The following is a 23,339-nucleotide window of genomic DNA, read 5'->3' as shown; positions in this document are numbered from 1 at the left end:
CAGGAAACTATCATGTCCCAGCACACCAGCTCAGCTCCAGAGGAAACCACCATCCCTTCTGAAGTGTCCACTGGTACTAGATCTGAGGTCTCCAGGACAGCGTTCCTCTCCCCCAGGGGAACATCCATTCCTATCCCTATTCGGGCTACAATGTCACTAGGCATCCCCACGGGAATCAACACCAGGCTCCCTACCTCCCCTGTTGTGGCAGAATCTTCACTTATAACCATGGCCACTGAAACTGTTCCCCCAGGAGCTACATCCCAGGGCATTCTAGCCTGGGACACATTAGCGACAGTCTCGGAATCTCCTATGCACTCGCCTGTGACTCAAGGTTCTACACCTTCAGACATGACCACTAGTGTGGACAGACGACCTCAGGATGTGCCACTCCCGAGCCTTCCCTCTGAACAGGACATCAGCTCTCCATCTTCCCTGGTGCCTTTACCTGCCATGACCTCGTCCTCTGCAGTGGTCCCCACACTGCCAGCCAGTAGCTCTTCTCAGGCTCCTGTCACCTCACCTCTCGCCACTGGCCTGCCGAGGACCCACACCACTTGGGATACAAGCTCAGAAGGTGTAACTAGTTCACCCTCAGGTCTGAATCAAACATCAGTGGAGATACGGGACCCATCTGAAGTCTCTGCCACTACAGAGGCCTTTCACCCTTCTGAAAACACAGCAGTGACCTACGTGAGGACTTTCAGCCTGGAATCCCACTCCTCGGCCCCATCTGGCTTAGAGACAGCCACAGGAATGTCTCCAGTTGAGACCTCCTCCCTCAATGGGGACGCCATGGCTTCCACACCAATGCCTGGCCTCTCTGGAACCACAGAGACTGAGACACATTCAAAGTTGTCTATGACCCTGGAACCACGGGAAACTGGCACATCCCCCCACACCAGCTCAGCCCCAAAGGACATCAGCATCCCTTCCGAGGTCTCCACTGGAACTAGTGCTGAGGCCACCAGGACAGACGTCAAGTTCCCCAGCAAGACATTCACCCCTGGCCCTGTTCAGCTCACAATGTCACCAGACTTCCCTGAGGGAATCAACACCACGCTCCCTACCTCATCCTTCGTGTCAGAATCTGCACCTATAACCATGGCCACTGAAACTGTCCCCCCAGGGCCTACATCCCAGGGCACACTAGCCTGGGACACCTCAGCCATAGCCTTGTGGGCACAGACAGACTCAGCTGTGACTCAGGGTTCTACACCTTCAGAGGTGACGTTTAGTGTGGACAGAGGTTCTGAGAGTGAGTCACGAGTAAGCCCTTCCTCTGAGCAGGACATCAGCTCTCCATCTTCCCTGGTGCCTTTACCTGCTACGACCTCAGCCTCTGCAGGGTCCCCCACACTGCCAGCCAGTACTACTACTCCTGCTCCTGATACCTCATCTCTCGCCCCTGGCCTGCTAAAGACCCCCAGCACATGGGGCACAAGCTCGGAAGGTGTGATCAGTTCACCCTCTGGTCTGAGTCAGACCTCAGTGGAGATATGGGCCACGTCTGAAGCCTCTATCACTACAAGGTCCATTCATCTTCCCGAAAACACAGCAGTAACCCACGTGGGGACCCTCAGTTATGCACAGGAATCACATTCCTCAGCCCCAGCTGACTCAGAGCCAGGCACAGGAGCATCTCCAATTGAGACTTCCTCCCTCGATAGGGATGCTGCAGCTTCCACACCAATGCCTGGCCTCTCTGGGACCACAGAGACTGAGACACAGTCAACATCATCCCTGACCCCGGAACCACGGGAAACAGTCACATCCTGGCACACCAGCTCAGCTCCAGAGGACATCAGGATCCTTTCCAAGGTGACCACTGGGACTACCCCTGAGGCATTCAGGACAGACGTCATTTTCTCTAATAGGACATCCATCCCTGGCCCTGTTCAGACAACAATGTCACCAGACATCTCCATGGAAGTCAAGACCAGGCTCTTTACCTCCCCTGTCAAGGCAGAATCTGAACCTATAACTTTGGCCACTGAAACTGTTCCCCCAGGGGCTACATCCCAGGGCACACTAGCCTGGGACACATCAGCCACAGCATCAGGGGCACAGACACACTCAGCTGTGACTCAAGGGTCTCCACAATCAGAGATGACCACTAGTGTGGACAGAGGTTCTGAGGATGAGTCACCTGCCAGCCCTTCCTCTGATCAGGACACCAGTTCTCCGTCTTCCCTGGTGACCTTACACGCTGTGACCTCAGCCTCTGCCCTGTCCCCCACCCTGCCAGCCAGTAGTCCTTCTGCCCTCATCACCTCACCTCTCACCCCTGGCCTGCTGAGGACCCCCAGCACACGGGGCACGAGCTCGGAAGGTGTGATCAGTTCACCCTCAGATCTGACCAGCACATTAGTGGACACCCGGGCCACATCTGAAGCCTCTACTACTACAGACGGCTTTCTCCCTCCTGAAAACACAGCAGTGACCCACGTGGGGACCCTCAGTTCTGCACAGGAATCCCATTCCTCAGCCCCAGCTGGCTCAGAACTAGCCACAGGCATGTCTCCAGTCAAGACCTTCTCCATTGGTCAGGACACCTCGACTTCCACACCAATGCCTGGCCTCTTGGGAACCACAGAGAAGGAGACAGTATCAACGTCGTCTCTGGCCCTGGAACAGTGGGAATCGGGCTCCGTTCAGCACACCAGCTCAGCCACAGAGGAAATCACTGTCCCCTTCGAGGTGTCCACTGGTTCGAGTGTTGAGGCCTCCAGGACAGACGTCATCTCCCAAAGCAGGACATCCATCCCTGGCCCCTCCCAGCCCACAATGTTCCCTGACATCCCCGTGGGAATCAACACCAGCCTCTCTACCTCCCTCATCGAGGCAGAATCTGTACATGTAATCATGGCCGCCAAAACAGTTCCCCCAGGAGCTAAATCCCTGGGCACACTAGCCTGGTCCACATCAGCCTCCACCGGCGTGTCTCCCATGCACCCAGATGTGACTCAGGGCTCTCCACGCTCAGGGGTGACCACTAGCACGGACAGAGGTTCTGAGGAGGAGTCACACACAAGCCCTTCCTCTGAGCAAGACATCAAGTCTCCATCTTCCCTGGTGACTTTACGTGCCATGACCTGGTCTTCTGCGGTGCCCCCCACGCTGCCAGCCAGTGCTCCTTCTCCTGCTCCCGTCACCCCACCTCTCACCCCTGGCCTGTTGAGGACCCCCAGCACGTGGGGCATGAGCTCAGAAGGTGTGACCAGTTCACCCTCATGTTTGACCAACATTTCAGTGGAGATTTGGGCCACATCTGAATACTCTACTGCTACAGAGTCCATTTCCCATCCCGAAAGCACAGCGATGACTCACGTGGGGACCCTCAGTTACACACAGGAGTCTTACTCCTCGGCCCCAAATGGTTCAGAGACAGTCACAGGCACATCTTCAATCAAGACCTCCTCCCTCAGTGGGGACACCCTGGCTTCCACTCCAATGCCTGGTGTCTCTGGAGCCATGGAGACTGAGACACAATCAACATCGTCCCTGACCCCGGAACCACGGGAAACAGTCACTTCCTGGCACACCAGCTCAGTCACAGAGGACATCACTGTCCCTTCCGAGGTCTCCACTGGTACGAGTGCTGAGGTCTTCAGGACAGACGTCATCTCCTCCAGCAGGACATCCACCCTTGGCCCTGTTCAGCTCACGATGTCACCAGACTTCCCCACAAAAATCAACAGCAGTCTCTCTACCTCCCCTGTCATGGCAGAATCTGCACCTATAACCATGGCCCCTGAAGCTGTTCCCCCAGAGGCTACATCCCAGGGCACACTAGCCTGGGACACCTCAGCCACAGCATCAGGGGCACAGACACACTCAGCTGTGACTCAGGGTTCTCCACGCTCAGAGATGACCACTAGCGTGGACAGAGTTTCTGAGGATGAGTCACACGCCAGCCCATCCACTGAGCAGGACACCAGCTCTCCATCTTCCCTGCTGCCTTTACCTGCCATGACCTCAGCCTCTGCAGCGTCCCCCACACTGCCAGCCAGTAGTCCTTCTCCTCATGTTCCTGAAACCTCACCTTTTGCCCCTGACCTGCTGTTGACCCCCAGCCATTGGGGTACTAGCTCGGAAGGTGTAACAAGTTTACCCTCAGGTCCGAGGAGCTTCTCAGTGGAGATACAGTTCACGTCTGAAGATTCTACTGCTACAAAAGCCGCTCACCTTCCCGAAAGCACAGCAGTGACCCACGTGGGGACCCTCAGTTCTGCTCAGGAAGCCCACTCCTTGGCCCCAGCTGGCTCAGAGCCAGCCACAGGCACGTCTTCAATCAAGACCTCTTCCCTCATGCAGGACACCACCACTTCCTCACCAATGCCTGGCCTCTCAGAAACCACAGAGACTGAGACACCCTTAACGTCAGCCATGGCCCCGGAACCACGGGAAACCAGTGTGTCCTGGCACACCAGCGCAGCCACAGAGGAAAGCACTGTCCCTTCCGAGGTGTCCACTGGGACTAGTGCTGAGGCCACCAGGACAGACGTCATATCCCCCAGCAGGACATCCATCCCTGGCCATGTCCGGCCCACAACGTCCCCACACGTCCCCACTGGAATCCACACTGGGCTCTCTACCTCACCCGTCATGGCAGAATCTGCACTCATAACCACAGCCACCACAGCGGTTCCCCAGGAGGCTACATCCCAGAGGACACTAGCCTGGGGCACATCAGCCACAGCCTCCTGGGCAGAGACACAGTTGGCTGTGACTCAAGGTTCTCCACGCTCAGAGACGACCACTAGCGTGGACAGAGGTTCTGAGGATGAGTCACCCACCAGCCCTTCCTCTGAGCAGGACATCAGGTCTCCATCTACCCTGGTGCCTTTACCTGCCATGACCTCAGCCTCTGCAGCGTCCCCCACACTGCCAGCCACTAGCCCTTCTCTACCTGGTCATGTCACCTCGCCTTTCACCCCTGGCCTGCTGAGGACCCCCGGTATGTGGGACATGAGCTTGGAAGGTGTGACCAGTTCACCCTCAGGTCTGAGTCAAACATCAGTGGAGATACAGGACCCATCTGAAGTCTCGGCCACTACAGAGGCCTTTCACCCTCCTGAAAACACAGCAGTGACCCATGTGGGGACCCTCAGTTCTGCATGGGAAGCCCACTCCTCAGGCCCAGCTGGCTCAGAGACAGCCACAGGCTCGTCCCCAATTGAGACTGCCTCCCTCCGTGGGAATGCCACAGCTTCCTCACCAATGCCTGGCCTCTCTGGGACCACGGACACTGTGACATTGTCAATGTCATCTCTGGCCCTGGAATCCTGGGAAACCAGCATGTACCCCCACACCAGCTCAGCTCCAGAAGAAACCGCTGTCCCTTCCAAGGTGTCCACTGGGACTAGTGCTGAGGTCTCCAGGACAGACGTCATCTCCCCTAAGGGAACATCTGCCCCTGTCCCTATTTGGCCCACAATTTCAAAAGACTTCACAATGAGAATTAGCACCAGGCTCTCTATCTCCCCCATCGTGGCAGAATCTGCACCTGTAACCTTGGCCACTGAAACTGTTCCCCTAGGGGCTACATCCCAGGGCACCTTTCCTTGGAACACATTAGCCACAGCCTCAGGGGCTCATATGCAGTCGACTGTCACTCAGGATTCTACAGAATCAGAGATGACCACTAGCATGGACAGACGTTCTGAGGATGAGTCACACGCCAGCCCTTCCTCTGAGCAGGACATCAGCTCTCCATCTTCCCTGGTGCCTTTACCTGCCATGACCTCAGCCTCTGCAGCGTCCCCCACACTGCCAGCCAGTAGTCCTTCTCCTCATGTTCCTGAAACCTCATCTGTCACCCCTGGCCTCCCGAGGTCCCACAGCACATGGGGCACAAGCTCAGAAGGTGTGAACAGTTCACCCTCAGGTATGAGTCAGACCTCAGTGGAAGTATGGACCACGCTCGAAGCCTCTAGCACTACAAATGCCACGCACCCTTCCAAAAACACAGCAATGACCCACACGGGGACCCTCAGTTCCTCAAGGGAATCCCACTCCTCAGCCCCAGCTGGCTCAGAGACAGCCCCAGGCATGTCTCCAATTGAGAGCTCTTCCATTGGTGGGGACACCACGGCTTCCACACCAATGCCTGGCCTTTCTGGAACCATGGAGCCTGAGACACAATCAACGGCATCCCTGGCCCCAGAACCGAGGGAAACCATCATGCCCCAGCACACCAGCTCAGCCACAGAAGAAATCAGCCTCCTTTCCGGGCTGTCCACTGGGACTAGTGCTGAGGCCACCAGGACAGACGTCATGTCCCCCAGCAGGACATCCACCCCTGGCCCTGTTCTGCCCACGAGGTCACCACACATCCCCACTGGAATCACCACTGGGCTCTCTACCTCTTCCCCTAGTGTTGATAATGGAAAAGTCACCATCATCACTGAAAAAGGTACCCGAAAAAGGGTGTCCATCACAGGATACCCTTATCTTGGACACATTAACCACAGTTGGTGGCTGAGTGACTCACGTTTTAGTGGGTGAGAGAGGAACCATAGTATGCAGAATGTTGCACGGATACTTTAGCAAAAGTTTCTTTTCTTTCTTTCTTTCTTTCTTTCTTTCTTTCTTTCTTTCTTTCTTTTTTTCTTTCTTTCTTTCTTTCTTTCTTCTTTTTTTTTTTAATGTAAACCCTGCTTTTGCTTTTTTGGTAGCATTCCATGCTTCACACTTACTTTCTTTAAATTCTTTCACAATACCTGATATTAGAAAATTATTTCTTCTTCCTCCGATCTCACCTCTTATTTCTGGCTCTGTATTTGTCAGTGTTTTATTAGTCAGTCTTGAGATCTTTAATCATTTTATCTCCATTATTGAAGAGCACCTCCTTTGAAACAATGGCCACCCTTAACATTACTGCAGATTAAAAGAATATAAATTTTCTTTCACAAATATAGTTGTAATTAATGTGTAGACTGGTCTTTCTGCAATGTGGCACCTTTCTCTGTCCTAATGAACCTCTTATCCAATGGGTACTATCTGTTCCACGGAGAAGATGAATGTTTCCACTTCAATACCGGTCTTCTTTGACCCCAGAACACTGAGGCAGGGCCACTTTCCCATCTCTCCCCTGGTCTGTAGGAGACATTCATAGCCCTAGACTCTAGTTTATGATCACCCTCAAACACACCTTTATCTCCTCTGTTCACTAAATGTGTTTCTGTTTTGTTTTATTTTAGAGAGATAGAGAGTATGCATGAGATCAGAGGCTAGGGGCAGAGGAAAAGGGAGATACTCTTAAGCAGACTCCACACTTGTCATGGAGCCTGACTGGTGCTCGATCCCACAGCCCTGGGATCATGACCTGGGCTGAAATCAAGAGTCAGACACTCAACTGACTGTGCCTCTCAGGTGCCCCTCTCCACTCATACTTTAAAGGGTTCCAATCCTGATGTCACTGGGAAAATATGGGTTTGGGACCAGCCTTCGTCTTGGCAGTGTGATGAAATTCTGGTGGATCTCTCTCTTACACAGCTCTCTCTTTTGCAGGGTCTGCCAGTGTAACCGCCTTCCCGGAATCCAAGCTTTCTGTGCCTGTATCAGAAAGTACTCCTCACCTGAGCACCGTAATGCTGTCCTCGGCTGAGACCATTTCGGCCGACACATTGGCACCTTCTCCTTCAGCAGCTACATCTGGAGTTCTAGGTGCCAGCTCAGCCGCCTTCTCAGCCTGTCCATTTGTTTGGACGCAACCAGGCCCTAGAGATGCTCCGTCCACTGTTGCAGAAAGTCTACCTTCATCAGCTTCCACACTCTTCCCCTCTTCTACCTCTACTACCATAGATTCTTCAACCAGCCCAGTCCCCCGGGAGAATACTTCCTCACCGGCTACCCTGCATACGGTGGGCCCGAACACTGGGACGGACAGCAGCACTGCTGAAGGACCCTTGGTTGTGGTCAGTACTACGGAGATGTGGACTAAGCCAGTCAGGACATCTTTGTTGTCCAGTATGGACACCGGAACGAAAGAGCAGATTCCCTTAGGAACAGTGACGAGTGCTTCTCAACTTCCTCCACGCTCAACACAGCTGACAAGTAAGGACCCACTGATCCTATACTCCCATTATTAGGGGCTCATAGGAAATGACTCTTTCCCTGAGAGGTATAAAGGGATTTGTTTGTTCTAGCCTCAGTTCTAGGCATTGGAGAAACAAATATAAATAAGCAAGTCATTGGATGATTCCAGTACCATGATAGATGTTTTAACATTACTATGATTATGACAATGATAATGCTAATAACAATATGTTTTTATTTTTTTTAATGCTTATTTATTTTTGAGAGAGAGATACACACACACATTTAGTGCAAGCAGGGGAGTGGCAGAGAGAGAGGGAGACACAGAATCCGAAGCAGGCTCTAGGTTCTGAACTGTCAGCACAGAGCCCAGTGCAGGACTTGAACCCACAAACCATGAAATCATGACCTGAGTTGAAGTCAGACACTTAACCGACTGAGCCACCCAGGTGCCCCAGTAACTATAAATTTTCATAGGGCACTCATTCTGTGTCAGGGCACTGTTCTATTAAGTTCTTTAATCCTCATTCCAACACATCTTTTTGAAGAAAAGATGATTATAAGCTCATTTTACAGATGAGTAAACCAAGGCACAGAAGGTTAAGTACTTTACTCAAGATCACAAAGCTAATAAGTAGTAAGAACTCAGACTATGTGGCAGTAGGAATCTATGCTCTTAATTATTAGGCTACGCAGGAATGGTCTGGAGGGAGGAGAAAAAGCAAGAGATTCTGGCATCACAGAAGCTAGAACACAGGAGGGGAGTGTTTTAGGAAGGAAAATTGTCAGTCCCGTCAAATGCTTGATAGTCAAATTGAAATGGGGTGAGTCCTTTGACAACATGTGGGCCCTCAGGGACTCTAATGAAGGGAGTATGAGTGAGTTGAATAGAACTAGCACAACAGCTAAATTACACATAGATACAGGGTCACTATCCCACTTTGAAATGAGTATGTTTTTATATTAAGGACAGAGTCAATAGCAAGGGAAAAATGGAAGACAACGGTGAGCAAATAAAAGATGGTGGAACAAAGTACGTATGAGATGTGAGAAGGACTCAGGGCTTAGGAGGAGGTACATCACTTCCAAGAGATCTGAAGATGAGGAAGGGACTCTCTTGGGGATTCCATTCCTCTGAAAAGTTGAATTTGGCCCCAACATTTGTTTGGGAGACAAGTGCTCTAACTACTTTAGCACTTGCTTTGATGGACAATATCTATAGGAGGATGACTTGGTTACCTCTCAATTCTCAATAAAATTAGGTACATTGATAGGTATTGATCCAGGTCTTAAAACGTGGCTCAGTAGTTGAGTCATGGGTGTTCAGTAAGCAAGTGATGAGCTGGGGGGTAAGAAAGTAGGAGAGTGGTTGGGTCCGTGGAAGGACAAAGAAAGAATGAAAACATGGATACATGAAAGAAGGAAGGATGAATGGGTACATACAGGGATGAGTAGAAGGAAAGATGGACAAATCTATGGGTGGGTGAATGGGCAAATGAACAGGAATGGCCACACGTGCCACATAGCCCTGATTTGGACTTGAGAAGAATTGAGTTGTAGAGTCAATGAAATGGATCCGTTTAGACAGTGCTCTCCTTCTGGATGAGGTGAATTAACCCAGGTTTCTTCTCCACCCTCACTCACAGGGACTGATGGCATTGTGGAGCGCATCACAAGGATACCCAATGAAGCAGCCCAAGGAGGTGCCACAGGACCAGTCCATGTACACGTGGCACTCACATCATCTCCTAGTCCTAGAGGTAGGTTCACCTTTGCTTGCTTCCCAGTAATCGCACTTGTGACCTTATTTCCTCTTCCAGAGAAATGAAATGTCTCTTAAGAGAAAGAATCATGTGGGGTGGTCATGGGCTTCTCTATCTGGAATCTAGCTGGATCTCCCCTAGCTAGATCTTTGTCTAAGGGATACCAGGTGGCTGTTGCCACTTTTCTTTTCCTCATAACATGTGTAGTGAGTTTAGTTCAAGGGTGGATATGCCAGTCCCACAAATACGACCCAATTTAGCTTAATTCTGAAAATGCTTACTGGTCGCTTTCTCTGTTAGAAACTGTGCTGCGAGCTGAGGATGCACAGGTGAGAATACTTGGGCACTGTACCCTCAGAGCACTCGGACCAGCAGGGAAGCAACAAAGGAACAAAATTTCTGTGATGCAAATTTAAACGTATGCAATGAAGCTGTATTTGAACTATAGAAGGAAGGCTTCATGGGGGAGATAATATTTGAACCGGGTTTGAAGGCATGACTAGGGATTTACCAGAAAGACAAAGGGAGTTGACGAAGACATTCTGGATAGGAACCAGGAACGACCACATGCGAAAGCACAGAGAGGGGGTAAAACTGGAAATGTCTGGGACGTACAAATAATTCACCCTTGCTAAAGTGTGAGGTGGAAGGATGGGATGGTGGGAAATGATCCGGGAGACAGCAGCGGAAAACAATATTCAGGAAACCTTCTAAGGCTTGGTAATGCTTGGATGCCCTTTAACAAAAGGACAAAGAATTTTGTGGCAAAAAAAAAAAAAAAAAAGTTTGGCAAACATGTTGCTCCTTCCTAAAGAACCATAATGTGCATAAATATATTAAAGTCTCTGAGAAATCTTACTGTAAAGAAATTGGTTTGGCTTTATTCAACCTAGGGTTTTACACCATTATTGACTGTGGTATCTTTCACTCTATAAGGCACCCATTAACATTTCTCAGTATTATTGTTCTGTCTGAGAGTTTAAGAGATGCAGGTGTGTATAGAAATGGGTCCTCCTCATTGTGTGGTTAAAATGTAAAGCTTGGGGCACTTGGGTGGCTTAGTCGGTTAAGCGTCTGACTTTTGCTTAGGTCATGATCTCGCGGTTCGTGGGTTCGAGCCCCGCGTCGGGGTCTGTGCTGACTGCCGGCTCAGAGCCTGGAGCCTGTTTCTGTCTGTGTCTCCCTCTCTCTCTGACCCTCCCCTGCTCACGCTGTCTCTCTCTGTCTCTCTCCTAGAAATAAATAAAAACATTTAAAAAAATAAATAAATAAAATGTAAAGCTCTCCATACCCATTAAGCTGTCCCCAAGATTTGGAGACCAGTCTATTTTACCAGGACATTTTGGAGTCTTTTTCCAAGATGCAGGCTTTGGACAGAGTCACCCCTACCTCCCCCAGTCAGGTTATTAGTCTTATCCTGTGACCAGGCATCTTTGATTGGGTCCCCTCAGAAGCAAACGTGAGCTAAGGATTTGGGAGAAGTGGTCTGTCAGAGGTGGGGGATGGTCCCAGGAAGCACTGGAGAAGACAAGGAAAGGAAGTCAGTGCAAGGTGCATTCATGATCAAGGCCACAGCTAAGGGCAACAGTGTCGGTCCCACTGGGGAGCTCTGGGAGACAGCACAGAACACCTCAGTGTTGTCTAATCTGAGGAGTGAAGTAGCTGGGGCATATGTCAGACAACTTTCTTCTATCATTGGCTGTGGGATGCATGATCCTGCCATTATAACCCTCAGCGCCTCCAGCCTGCCTCGCACCCCCCCACACACAGGCTGAATGAAAGCCCTTGGGTGTGGGTGGAGTCACAGAGGCTGCATCAGGCTCCCACTGGGATCACTGTATAGGATACAAGTGGGGCATTGACCGGATTGACTATGTCAGGTCACTGAGCAATGAATCACTGGGGTCTATCCAGGTGGTGACCAGTATCCAGATGGCAAAGCTTAGGAATAGCTAACAGTATTCATTGACTACTTTCAACATAGAGCAGGGTTTTTCAACCTCAGCCCCACCAGGCAAATAGTCGCCTGTGGGCTTTCCTGTGCACTGTGGGTGTTTAGCAGCACCCTGGCCTCACTACATGCCAGTAGCACCCTCCACATATACACAGTTGCGATGACCAACAATGTCTCCTGACATTGCCAAGTATCCCCTGGGAGCAAAATCACCCCAGGTTTGAGAACCACTGAACTAGAGGACTCTTGTTTAACCTCTCCGGATGGAAATTTTCTCCTTACATCCTTCCCTTTTCATCCCGGCTCCCACAGGATCCTGAGCTTGGGGTAGGGAATTATATATTACAGCACTGGAGAGCGCCGGTTTAGCATTCAGGCAGAATGAGGTTCACATTTCCACACTAGCGGCCAGCAGCTGCGTGACCTTGGCAGATGATGATCTCTGAGTTTCTGTCTTTCTCTTCAATGACAACTGCAAGAATAATATGATGTATATTAAGTGCTCTGATGAGTGTCAAAGAGATAAAGCATACTAGGTGCTTGGCAAATCGTCCTTCCCTCCTCCTCTCGCCCCTGCTCCTCCTCCTCCTCTTCATCATCATACAAAGCATTTTAGTATATCCACTTTCAGAAATGTGGGGCATTTTTTATATGGTCTTAGTAAAAGAGGGACATTGCTCCCCCGCTCAGAGTCCAAATCCCCTTTATTTTGTCCCTGGCCCAAGCCAGTGGGTCTTGTGGTCTTTATGGAGAAGCCTCCCAATGGTTCTCCCTCCTTCCCAGGGACTTTTTTTTTTTTTTTTGAAGCCCTAGTCAGTAGCTGCTGTCTCAGCCAATGAGACTTTACTTGTCTTCAGAATCTGAATTCCAGTCACCCTGGCCAGCTTTGGAACTGTCTAGCATGGTTCCTGGAAAATTCCGACTCAGCAAACACTTATCTGTAGTGGACATACAAAAAGCAGTGGAAATAGTAATAGTGGTAAAAATAGCAGTAATATCTCCAGTGATAGCAATTAATAGTAGCAGTAGTAACAGTAATAATAACCATGGTAATAGGTGGTAATAGTAGTTAACAGCAGTAATAGTAGGTAGTAGCAGTGACCGTAGTAATAGCAGTAACAGCAGGTGGTAGTAGCAGTGGTTTAGTGATAGCAGCAGTAGTAGTATTTTGAGCCAGGCACCGTGCCTGGTGCATTTTCATCAGCGTTCTGAGATGGCCACTGTCCTTACACCTACTTTACAGGTGAGAATATGGAAGTCTAGCAAGGTTCAGTCACACATCCATTGAGTGGGGGAGCTAGAAACTGAGTGCAGGAGTACCTTCTTCCAGAGCCCAAGCTCATAAGCACAAAGATACATGCTCTCTCTCAAGCCAGAGTAGACCTCTCTCTGCATACCTCCATCCATGTATCCATTCATTCAGTCACTCATTTATTCAGCAAATATCTGTGGGCACCTACTATATGCCAAGCAGTCTTCTGGCTGTAAACAGCTATTACCACGCCGACTGTGAGGAGCGCCACTGTGCAGATTGAGACTTGAGGATGAGGAAATATCGGGAAGGGAGAGATGAATTCTGACATGGATTTATAAAGGTAGGTCCAAGCTAGAGTTTGAAGAAGGGCAGGATGTAAGGAATCTGATGAATGACGGACAAGGCAGACAAGAGAAACAGCCTTGAGAAAAGGCTCGGGGGCTGGAGAGTACAGACAGCATTTGGGAGCCGGGAGTGGTTAAGGACTCACGGAGTGACAGCACCACATGTGAATGGGAAGGTGCAGGAATGCCACTGGCACTTCCTTTTCCCATTCCAGAACCATTTACCCCAGGCAGAGACATTTCCCTCCCTTTTCTCATGTGGAGAAAAAATACACTATTGCCAGTCCAGTAAGTGGGAATTATTTTGTCGAAACCATGTGTCCATGCCCCCATTGACAGGACTAACAACAGAGTGGACAGAAAGAGAAGAGGCCACAGCTCTGAAGACAACCTCTACAGCAACCCCGACCTCTCCTGTCTCTACTCGCACTCCGGGAACGCCGCCTCTCCTCGGGACATCAGGTAAAACGGCCAGCACAAGCACAAGGGGACTGAGCATTTCAACCCCAGATACTTCCTCTGATGTTCTAGAGATGACAGCCTCCTTGGCCATCGTACCTGAAGCAGAGACCAGCACAGAGGCTCCCCAGACAACCCCATCTGTTTTCAATAGAGGCTCAGAGATGACACCCTCACTGGTCCCTAGTTCCGAGGCAGAGAACAGTCCAGCTCTTTCCCTTGGTGAGCCGGACACCACAACCTCACAGGCCACTCAGTCTTCAGAGACCAGCTCAGCTGGTTCCAGGGCAACCTTGAGTGTTTCCCGCAGTGAATCAGACAGCACGCCCCCAACGGCCACTGGTTCTGGGGAAGAAGTCAGTTTAGCAGTTCCAACTCCGACAGTCTTTCCTGGCATACCGGAAACGGCAACCTCACTGGTAACTAGTCCTGGGGCAGAGATGAGTACAGTTATTCCAACTCTGACTGATTCCCAAGACGGACCGGAGACCACCCCCTCATGGGTCATCCAGCCTGGGGCACAGAGCAGTTCATCTATTCCAATTCCAAGCGTCTTCCCTGGCGAGCCAGGGCTGGTGACCTCAGCGGATGCTAGTTCTGGAGCAGACACCAGCCCAGCTGATCGAACTCTGACTGTTTCCCCTGGTGAGCCAGATGCAACAGCCTCGTTGGTTACCCATCCTGAGGCACAGACCAGTTCAGCCATTCCAACTCCAGCCATCTCCCCTGGTGTATCAGGGGTGGAAAGCTCACCACTTACCAGCTCTGGGGCAGAGACCAACACAGCTTTTACAACTCTGACTGATTCCTCACATGAACCAGAGGCAACAACCTTGCAGGTCACCCCTCCTGGGACAGGAGCTATTTCCACTGTTGCAACTTCTACTGTTTCCCCTGGTGAGCCAGTTACAACAGTCTCATGGGTTCACTCCACAGAGAATAGCACCCCTGTTTCCAGAACAACTCCAAATTTTTCCCAAAGTGAATTAGACACCATACCCGTGATGGCCACTACTCCTGGGGTAGAAGCCGGTTCACCCACTCCAACAATGACTGTCTCATCTGCTGTACCAGCTGCAGTGACCTCACAGGCCATTAGTTCTGGGACAGATACCAGGACAACCTTTTCTACTCTGATTGAATCCCTGCATGAATCAGACACAACGGTCTCCTTGGTCACCCATCCTGCAGTGTCCAGCCTGGTGGTTCCCAGGACAACCTCTAGTGTTTCCCACAGTGAATCATACAGCACACCCTCAACAGCTACCAGCTTTGAGACAGAAGCCAGCTCAGCTGTTCCAAGTACACCTGTCTCCCCTGATGTACCAGATATGGTGACCTCACAGGCCACTATTTCTGGGACAGATGCCAGTATGGTTATTTCACCTCCAACTCTTTCTCCTGGTGAACCAGCAAACACAGTCTCATGGGTTAATCATTCTGGAGCACAGACTGGTTCTTCCATCCCAACTCCAACCGTCTCCCCTGGTGTATCAGGAGTGGGGACCTCACTGGTTACTAATTCTGGGGCAGAGACTGGTACAACTTTTTCAACTCAGACTGATCACTCACATGAATCAGAGACAGCCTTATGGGTCACCCATTCCTCAGAGACCAGCACACCTGTTTCCAGAATAACTCCAAATTTCTCCCATAGTGAATCAGATACCACACTCTCCACGGCCACCCCTCCAGGGGCAGAAGTCAGTTCACTGTCAGCGACAACTATCTCACCAGGCATATCAGAGTTGCCGACCTTAACAGTTACCAGTTCTGGGGTAGACACCAATACAACTTTTTCAACTCTGGCTGATTCTCTGCATGAACTGGAGACCACAGCCTCATGGGTCACCCATTCTGAGAAAGAAAGCAGTTCGGCTATTCCAACTCTGCCTACTTCTTCCCCTGAGAATCCAACTACAGCAGTCTCGTTGGCCACCCATCCTGCAGAGACCAGCTCAACTATTCCTAAGTCGACACCCGATTTTTCCCACGGAGAATCAGATACCACATATTTGATAGCTACCAGTTCTGGGGCACAGACAAGTTCAGCCATTCCAACTGCGACTGTCTCCGCTGGTATACCAGGGGTAGAAATCTCACTGGCCACAAGCTCTGGGCCAGAGACAAGTACAACTTTTACAGCTCTGACTGTTTCTCCAGGTCAACTGGAGACCACAAGCTCGTGGGTCCCCCACTCTGAGACAGAAGCCAGTTCAGCTGTTCCAACTGTTCCTACTTCCCCTGGGGAGCCAGACACAGTAGTCCCATTGATCACCCATCCTCCAGAGACCAGCCCAACAGTTTCCAGGATGACCCCCAGTGTTTCCCATAGTGAATTATATACCACTCACTCAATGGCCGCCAGCCATGGGGCAGAAACCAGTTCAGTTGTCTCCCCCCGTGTACCAGATATGGTGACCTCACAGATCACGGATTCTGAGAATGATGCCAGTATGGTTAATCCAACTCTGAATATTTCTCCTGGCGAGCCAGTGACCACAGCCTCAACAATCACTTATTCTGAGGTCCAGACCAGCTCAGCTGCAACTGCCTCCTCTACTGTGTCAGAGCTTGTGACCTCGCTGGTCACCAGTTCTGGGATAGAAGACAGTACAACGTTTACGACTCTGACTGATTCCCCACAAAAGGCAGAGGCAATGACCTCATGGGTCACCCATTCTGGGGCAGAAACTAGTTCAGCTGTTCCAACTCTGACTGTTTCCCCTGGGGAGCCAGATACAGCAGTCTCACTGGTCATTCATTCTACGGAGACCAGCTCAACTGTCCTCAAAACAACTCCAGTTTTTCCCAAAGGTGAACCAGACACCGCACACTCAATAGCCACCAGCAGTGGGGTGGAAACCAGTTCAGTGGCTCCAACTCCAACTGTCCCCCTTGGTGTACCAGATATGGTGACCTCCTACGTTCCTACTTCTGAGACAGATGCCAATATGACTCTTCCAAGTCTGACTCTTTCTCCCGGTGAACCAGGAACCACAGCCTTATTGGTCACCCACCCCAGTGCAAAGACAAGTACACATTTTCCTGGTTCAATTCAGACTGTTTCCCTCAGTCCACCAGAAACAACACCCTTCACCACACCCATGACCGAGAGCGGCAGAGTTGATCTGGGTCCAGTGGTCTCACCTGGTGTTCCTGTAGAAACAGCCTCACTCTCCACCCATCTTGGCACAGACATCAGCACAACTATTTCAATGTCAACTCCTTCCCCTGTGTTATTGGGGACCACAGGCTTGTCAGCCACCAGCCCTGCTTCAGAGGCCAGCACAGGTGGCCCAACTTTGACTGCTAGTGTTCTTGGGCCTGTCAGTACCCCTGCAGCCACTGGGGAGTCTCATACCTTCACTTCCTGGAGCACAGAACCCTCACCACCTGTGACCTCAGTTGGACTCCTGGAATTGTCCAAGACTGTCACAGGGCACACTGTGACCTTGATAGCGTCAGAGACCCCAACACCACCTAAAACCAGTCACGGAGAAGGATTGAGTCCAACTGCTACCCTGAAAACCACAACTCTTGAGGCCACAAATTTAGCTGCCACAGGTTCAGGCCCCATCATGGCGGAGACCACAACCACCTTCAATACACCTGTGGGAAGTCCCTTTGCCCCTGAGACCTCACCTGGGATGTCCACCTTGACCTCTCTGAGTGTGACTTCAGAAACAAGTAAGAATCACTTTTTTTTTTACTGTGATAAAAATGTGTATAGAATTAGCTATTTTAACCATTTTAGATGTATAATTCAGTGGCATTAATTTCATTCACAGTGTTACATTAACATTGTCCTTTATCCAAAACCTTTTATCACTCCAACTGGCATTGGGGTGCCCATTGGCATTAGCTTTCCTTCCCCACTCCCCTCAGCCCCTGGTAACTCTAATCCATTTCCGTCTTCTTGAATTAGCCTATTTTAGTTATCTCATGTATGTGGAATCACACAGTGTATTTGATTTTTGTGTCTGGCTTATTTCACTGAGCGCAATGTCGTCATGGTTCATCCACACTGTAGTGTGTGTCATTCATGGACGAATGACATTCCGTCATGTGGATGGACCACATTTTATCTGTCCATTCGTCTGTTGATGGACGCTCTTGCTGTTTCTGCCTTTTGGCTACTGTGGATAAAGCTACTATGAAGGTGGGCTTGCACATAACTGTTTGAGTCCCTGTTTCCAGTTCTTTGGAGTACATACCAAAATTGGTATGGTCGTGTGGCGTACTTGTTTGTTAGAGCAACAATCATGAAGTATCACACACTGGGTGCCTCGAACAAGTAGAAATTTATCAGGTCTGGAGGCTGGAGGGGAACCCGAGGAGAATGCGTAGAACATGAACTTTGAAGTCATACTCTCTGGGGGGCAGGTTCGGGAGCTGGGATATTTTTCACCAACCCCGATTGATCATTGCTAGCAGGATGCCCCGCGGGGGCCCGTTCACTCCCCTGCTACAAAGAGACACGGGTGCTGCTGTGTGCTGAAATGGTAAGAGCCCAGGGGAAGTGGCGGGAGGGTGACCAGCTCATCCTGGTTTTCCCAGGTCTGCCTCACTTTTCCAGCTGGAAGTCAGCATCCCAGGAACCCAGAGAGTCCTGGGAAAACTGGGGTGGTTGGTCACCTGGTGTGGGAGGGTCTTGAACGGTAACTGCAACATGATGTGTTCTCAAGCAGGACAGGCTAGGCCCAACCCGGTGAGGCGCTGGCATTGAGGCGTGTCCTCAGAGCCTCACCTCCCACCCCCAGCCCAGGCCTGACTCGGGACTGACCTCCTTTTGCTCTCCCCATCACCACAGCCGCAGCCCCTGACTTGATGCCTTTTACTGTCAATGTCACCATCACCAACCTGCGCTACACAGAGGACATGGGGAACTCGGGCTCTGAGATATTCAATGCCACTGAGAGAGACCTGCAACACCTGGTGAGAGCCCCCCACCAACACTCACCTCATCCCAAGCCCTCCACACCCTGCAGTCTCGGCCCCTCCAGCTCATCACTCTCTCATCTATTCCCAGCTCAGGACTCTGTTCAAAAACAGCAGTGTTGGTTCCTTCTATGCTGGCTGCAGGCTGACCTTGCTAAGGTGAGTCTTCTTCCAAAGCACCTACAGAAACCCCAGTCCTCTCCCTTCTTGGTCCCCCCACATCCCAGTCAACCACATCCTTGGGCCTTTGCCAAGAGACAGTATATCATAGTGAATCCAAAGTGTCTGGGTTTGAACCCTTGCTCTCTCACTTGCTAACTGTGTGTCCTTGGGCAAGTTGCATAACCTCTCTGTGCTTCAATCACATTATCTACAAAGTAGTGCTAATACTAACACCGTGCCATTGGGGTTGTTAATCACTCAGCGCAGTGCTTAGCACGTTGTGAATGTTCGATAGGATCTCGTGGTACTAGTCAGTGTGGTATCTTCGCCAGCTGTATCCCCAGAATCCTTGACACTCACCCTGCCCAGCTCACATCTACCCTCTTGGGGACAAACCCTGGACACCACGGCTCTGCAGTATATTCCTTAAAAAGAGATAAGGACTTTCCCAAAGGAAGTTACACAGAACCAAAGGGAAAAACAAACCAAATATTCAATACTGGCAGGATATATTACCACTTAAAAACTCTCAAACGGACCTGAACTCTGCAGAAATGGCCCGTCTTCCCCTCTCCACTTCTGCTCATTTGGTGTCCTCTGAGGTCAGTGGGCTCAGAACCCTTTCCTTGCATCTCACGACCCTGTGACCTCTCCTTGGGGTCCTGCATCCAGCCAGTGCAAGTCATCCTGCTAGAGAGGTGGGTCCTCCCCTCACATGACTCCTGGAGGAGAGGTTCCTGGACTGTTGTAGACTAAAACCATCCTAAGTTAGCCCCACCCACCACAGCTGCCCCCACCTCCATGAGATGGAGGCATCGATAAGATGATATCGCCCACACAAACGTGTAGGTGATGTACACGTTTTCCTTCACTTCATCTATACAATGTGATTATTATCCCACGTTGCAGAAGAGAATACCGAAACTCATAGTAGTCAAGTACTTGAGAGGAGTCAGGATTTGAACTCAGAGGTTCCAGTTCTTGAGTCCCTCCTTTCAACCATGATACAGCAGAGCTCAAGGTCACTGGGCTCAACAACCTACATCCTTAAAAGTACTCAGAACTTCAAAGAGCCTTTGGACTTGGGAGGTTATATCTGCCAGTATTTACTGGGTTCTAAACTAAGGAAAATGCTATATTAATTCATTAGTTTATTTAGAATAAAAAACCTATTACATGTTAACACAAATAACATTATTTTTATGAATAATAGCCATGTTTCCCCCTCTCTCCCCGCCCCCCCCAAAAAAAGCATAATAAGAAGAGGGCCATTGTTCACATTTTTGTAGATCTTTTTAATGCCTGTCTTAATAAAAGATAGTAAGACAGTAGGCTACCTGCTTCCTCATTTTTTAAATTATTTATTTTAGTAATCTGTACACCCAACGTGGGGCTTGAGTCCATGACCCTGAGATCAAGAGTCATGTACCCTTCTGACTGAGCCAGCCAGGCCCGCTGCCTCTGCATTTAATCTTTTATAATATTTCACCTCGTAGCCTCTGGAAAAAAAATTTGTATACTCCTAAGAGAATAAAAGTGAAAATAATGTCGTGGTATGAATATGAGAATAGCTTTACTTGGTGGGCTCCCTGTAAGAGTTTGGGAATACCAGGAGTCTCTGGGCCACACTTTGAGAACCACTGGATTACACTATATGAGTATAAAATGGGAATGCTTTGACTAGTGTGGGTAATAGCAAGAATTCGCTGACAAGGAAGGGCGGGGATCTTTCTTCTTATAAAGCCCCCACTCTGGATGAATCACTATAAATGCAACTTAAATTCAGGACAAAAGTATTTGTTTTGAATTTTTTAACATTTATTCATTTTTGAGAGAGAGAGAGAGTAGGGGAGGGGCAGAGAAAGATGAAGACACAGAATGCAAAGCAGGCTCTGGGCTTGAACTCATGAGCAGTGAGATCATGACCTGAGCCTAAGACGGGCACTTAACCAACTGAGCCACCCAGGCACCCCTGGATAAAGGTATTTTTGAACCACATTGCCCCTTATTACCTCTTAAGTAATTTCCTCTGTTTTTTTTCCTCCAAATTTGGTTGCCTGCTCCAAAGATGTTCCCAAGGGGTTGACCTCAGCCTTGGGGTTCACCAACTTGAAACGAAGTCTTCCCTTCAGGTTCCATGATGGCTGTTAAGACAGTGTCACAGCCAGTCGCAGAGGTGATTCACTCACCTCCTCCACAGTCTTCAGTCCTTTGCTGTTACCTTCTACGTTCTGCCTGGTTCAGGATTCTCATTCCCCCCCTGGGAGCTCCATCCCCCCCAATCCCATGGCCCAAGCAGGACTCAGCTCTTAGTGGAGGGAATGTCACTTATAGTTACCTTCTTGAGTGGACAGGGACTGTACTGGGTGCTGGTAGTTGGAACAATGAGCATGAAGCAGTAAATAAAAGATTGGGGAGCAAAAGAAGAAAATTAGGTATGGAGCAGCCCTGGAGAACCCTACACTGAAGAAGGTGCGGTGGTCCCCATAGGGGACAGAAAAAGATGTGTTTGAGAAGTAGATGAAACCCAGAGAAGAGTACTAACATAAACATCTAGGGGCACAATTGAAAGAAGGAGCTGTCAAGAGTAGTCAACTCTCAAGTGTCTCTGTTCCCGTGCCCCCCCTTCCCCAGGGCTGAAAAGGATGGAACGAGCACCAGAATGGATGCGGTCTGTACCTATCGCCCAGATCCCACCGGCTTCAGGCTGGACAGAGAGCAGCTGTACCAGGAGCTCAGCCAGCAGACCCATGGGGTCACTCGGCTGGGCGCCTACACACTGGACAGGAACAGTCTCTGGGTCAATGGTGAGTACTTCTCCTGCTTGGGTCTCCTCCTGAGTCCCAGATGGAGTCTCCTTGTAGTGCAGTTTCTCAGTACCCAGCCAGGTTCATGGTTCTGGGCCAACCTAGGATTTCCATGGGGGAATTCTTTCCTCAGAACACCTACAGAGCTAGCTTCCCTCCCTTTTTCCTTCCTTCCTTTCCTCCTTTTTTTTTTTTTTTTTGTAAAATTAATATTTATTTCATAACCAATCATTTTAAATATTAGAAACTTTGTGGTGCCAGGGTGACACAGTCAGTTGGGCATCTGACTTCAGCTCAGGTCATAATCTCCGGTTCGTTTGAGCCCCGCGTCGGGCTCTATGCTGACAGTTCAGAGCCTGGAGCCTGCTTCAGATCTGTGTCTCCCTCTCTCTCTCTGTCCCTTCCCTGCTCACACTCTGTCTCTGTCTCTCTCTCTCTCTCAAACATAAATAAACATTAAAATTAAAAAAATATATTAGAAACTTTGAGAAGAAAAGGTTTTTGGTTTTTTTTTGTATTTTGGAAAATTCTTAGACCTGTGCTTGCCTTCTTCTCATCACATGATGTACAATAGACAGCAAGTCTTTTTCTGTACCAGGGTGAACTGTCATATCATTTTCTAAGTCTCCACCAGATTCCAGCATTTTGCCCTGTGTGCTTTCAGTATGGTAATTTATCTCTGAAAATTTTGTTAATGTGAAGTTTTGTCTGCGAATGTCACTGCCTTTAGATATTCTCACTTTTTCTGTCACAACTTTTCTTGTGAATGTTGATAAATTTATCTTCACTACATTCCTCTGGTTACATAAATGGACCCTCCAAATATCAGCGGTGTGAACATTTCCATGTTCGGTTAATTCTTCTTTAGGTCCTACTATTATTTATTTTTATTTTTTTCACTTAAGTTTTTATTAAAAATGTTTAAATATTTATTTTTGAGAGAGAGAAAGACTGAGTATAAACAGGGGAGGGGAAGAGAGAGGGGGACACAGAATCTGAAGTAGGCTCCAGGCTCTGAGCTGTTAGCACAGAGCTAGATGTGGGGCTCGAACCCACAAACTGTGAGATCATGACCTGAGCCGAAGTCGGACACTTAACCGACTGAGCCACAGGCGCCCCTAATTTAAGTTTTTATTTTAATCCCAGTTAGTTAACATACAGTGTTACATCAGTTTCAGGTCCAGGTGTACAGTATAGTGATTCAACACTTCTTTACAACACCCTATGCTCACAGAACATTTGCAAGGTCTGACAAAGGCTGTCTCCATAGTTTCTCATTAAGGTGAACTTTCACAGAAACCCCGCTGGAGTATGTAGGCGTCAGGAAAGGGAGAGGGCAAGCCCACAGTGGGTGTTGATGTTAATTCCTTCCCAACAGGCAATGAGTTCCCAAGGCGGTGACTGATCCATTTCTTTCCCTTTGTTCTAACAGCTTGTGGCCCTTTACTCATCCTCCAGGTGCCAGGCAGAACCACACCCCACCTGAGAATCAGACAATAAAGCTGTTAGCATTGCTTTTAGCAATAAATCCCTCTGCATCGATGTTCTTACAACAAAACCCACAGTAACGCCTGTACTAAAGGCTAATATTTATTGAGGGATGCCTGTGAT

At 49.5% G+C, this 23,339-nt stretch overlaps 2 protein-coding genes across 2 annotated transcripts in view; both read left to right on the top strand.

Annotated features, from left to right (window-relative positions):
• The first annotated feature begins 13,406 nt into the window (after positions 1-13,406).
• Positions 13,407-21,561, top strand: LOC120244841 (mucin-16-like). The gene is made up of 4 exons (XM_039251582.1): positions 13,407-15,667; positions 15,755-17,508; positions 18,632-18,756; positions 21,556-21,561. The coding sequence occupies exons 1-4, from the start codon at positions 13,407-13,409 to the stop codon at positions 21,559-21,561; spliced, it is 4,146 nt and encodes a 1,381-aa protein (XP_039107513.1).
• Positions 21,552-23,339, top strand: part of MUC16 (mucin 16, cell surface associated) — a 59,581-nt gene continuing 57,793 nt past the window's right edge. Inside the window, exon 1 of the mRNA XM_039251654.1 lies at positions 21,552-21,728. Within this exon, the coding sequence (XP_039107585.1) occupies positions 21,584-21,728 (145 nt within the window). The 5' untranslated portion in view covers positions 21,552-21,583. The remainder of the gene's footprint in view (positions 21,729-23,339) is intronic.

Source organism: Hyaena hyaena, unplaced genomic scaffold (genome assembly GCF_003009895.1).
Source record: "Hyaena hyaena isolate Hyena2069 unplaced genomic scaffold, ASM300989v1 scaffold_396, whole genome shotgun sequence".
Lineage (NCBI taxonomy): Eukaryota > Metazoa > Chordata > Mammalia > Carnivora > Hyaenidae > Hyaena > Hyaena hyaena.
This window is presented reverse-complemented; position numbering and strand designations above follow the sequence as displayed.